The 2,323-nt window shown below is 37.7% G+C and overlaps 1 protein-coding gene across 1 annotated transcript in view; it reads right to left on the reverse strand.

The window, feature by feature from the left end:
* Positions 1-2,323, reverse strand: part of LOC109822334 (titin homolog) — a 16,598-nt gene continuing 14,275 nt past the window's right edge. Inside the window, exons 10-12 of the mRNA XM_020388516.1 lie at positions 873-988; positions 701-731; positions 1-623 (exon numbers count right to left, since the gene is read on the reverse strand). Coding sequence (XP_020244105.1) covers positions 490-623; positions 701-731; positions 873-988 — 281 coding nt within the window. The 3' untranslated portion in view covers positions 1-489. The remainder of the gene's footprint in view (positions 624-700; positions 732-872; positions 989-2,323) is intronic.

The following is a 2,323-nucleotide window of genomic DNA, read 5'->3' on the forward strand; positions in this document are numbered from 1 at the left end:
TTAAAGTAGGAAGCATGTTGATTAGCAAACACAAAACAACACGTTGCCTTTTAAAAGGCTCCACACAAGTAACTATCGCCTGAGAAACAAAAAGAAATGCCAAACTTTTGGCTTACATTCAGTTGGTCAGCACAGTACTACACAGTAGTATGATATTGTTTGTGATTTAATAACTGTGTTAAACAGCTACAACAAGAACATTAGGCACTAAGCTATGGGCCAAAAAAAAGTCAGGACTAGCCTGGTGGAAACTCATATAGTAGCAATTGCTACCGATAATGCTGCTGCAACTACGTAACCCAATGCTGGGAGTATCAGATATGCTGTATTAGGGGCTACATTTCGAACGAAAAAAAGAGAGATCTCAAAACCATTTGTCGTATACTGGACCAATCTTCGACCACATACCCTAGGTCTTAAAACGAGTCGCATCCTATTTGCCATCACGTTCTTCGACCACGTACCCTAGGTCTTAAAGCGAGTCACATCCTATTTGCCATCACTTTCTTCTTCCTCCTCGTCATCCTCATCTTCATCCTCTTCAGCTAGTTTGGTCAGCTCTTCTTGGATCATTAGTTTAATGGAAGCTTTCCTCGGAGTCAAATCAATTCCATAAAGGCTCGCTGAGGTTGGCCGATAAATGTAAGAATAAAAGCCAAAATTTCTGAAACAAAATAAAATTATGAATAATAGGACCTACCAAGTTCCTTGAGAATATCGGTGAAGGTAGCCTGAAATAGAAAACATGCACGGTTAACAAAAATGCATAAGGCGGCGCATTGTAACGTGAAAACATAGAGTGCTAACAACTCTTTAAGATGTAAATCACTTTTAATTATGGAGTTCAATAGTATGCAGTTGCGTGAACCCACCGTGTTGAAATCCACTTTATTCAGGATCTCACAAATTGTCTTCCTCAGTTCTTCCTTGCTTGGACCAGTCTCCCCAGACTTTTTCGATTTAGCTTTCCCTAAAGCCGCCTTTTTACCTAAAACAGATAAACAGACAAGCTTCAGAATAGGATCAGTCTAAGGTAATAGCCAACCCATATGATGGAAAATAACAATTTTCTACTTGTGTCTTCCCCATTGTTCCTTTTAATACAACTACATGAATAGAACATAGATTGGTCAACCTAACTGCGGGTTATTGGAGAGCCACGTGCCAAAATTAAAAATCCTCCACAAAAACACATCACTCTTTCACAAGTTATATGAATATAGCATGTAATGCGTCAGACTTAGCATTAATGTGTTTATTACTCCAGTAATTGTGACCTAAATAATTGGAGGATATTAGAAAGTTGCAATCAGGTCTCAGAAATATCTGATCGCTGGCCCATAACAATATTTAGCAGATATTTACCCTTTTCTTGATTAGAGGTAGGCAAGCACGTCTGGAATTTTTTTGCCATAGGATACCGCCTTTCAGCCTCTCTAAAGATGTTTACTATAGCACTTCCAACTTACTAATCCAAACAAAACTTACTCTGCTGTTTGCGGTAGATTCGGATTTCGAAGTGCCATCAAACGAGCAACAAACAACGAACATAACTAGAGCATATAGCGCAGAAGACAGCCCAAAAGACAGTACTAGCACATGTGGAAAAATAACTAAAAAACAAAACGAGGGAAAATAGTTTCATCTCTGGACGCGAAGGAAGTTAAGGAATAAGCTTCTTGCTAATATTTAATTCTGATAACAGTTCACCTCATATCGTGCAATCACAATGTGCATATCAAGATCTTAAGCAATAGTTTTTGACAGCTCGGCTATTCTTCCTTTTGATATGCATAAGCCAGATCCTAAATTCCTCAAGGATGCTATTTTTTTGTCATATGAGTTTGAAAACTGGTATAACATGCTTAAAGGAGTATAAAAGTTGAATAAGAAAGATTATTACAGATTATGCAAAAACAGCAGTTACTTTTTTATGCTGTTTGGAAAAAAGTCTCCGTGGGAATGCAGGATGTCACAAATTTACAGATGTAGTTTACGTAGATGCTAAGATCTTACATCTCTTACCTCATTGCAAGGACAGATAACTTCACGCAGGTAATACACGTTATGCTCCAGAAGAATCATCAGAAAAAATGAGGATGCAACTAACAATTTTATGTGATTGTGTACATATTATTTCCTACTGAAGGAAATTATACAAAAAAAAAATAGTTAAGCAAGACGAAAAGTAACAGGTTAGGCTATTAATTCAGGGCTGGCAAAAAAAATTGAAACTAAAACCCTGCGGATACAAGTACTCGGTTCAGTCAATACCTTAATTCCAAATTGGAAGCCCAGCACCAAGGCCTTAATAGTGTGCCCC

This window comes from Asparagus officinalis, chromosome 8, assembly GCF_001876935.1.
Source record: "Asparagus officinalis chromosome 8, Aspof.V1, whole genome shotgun sequence".
Lineage (NCBI taxonomy): Eukaryota > Viridiplantae > Streptophyta > Magnoliopsida > Asparagales > Asparagaceae > Asparagus > Asparagus officinalis.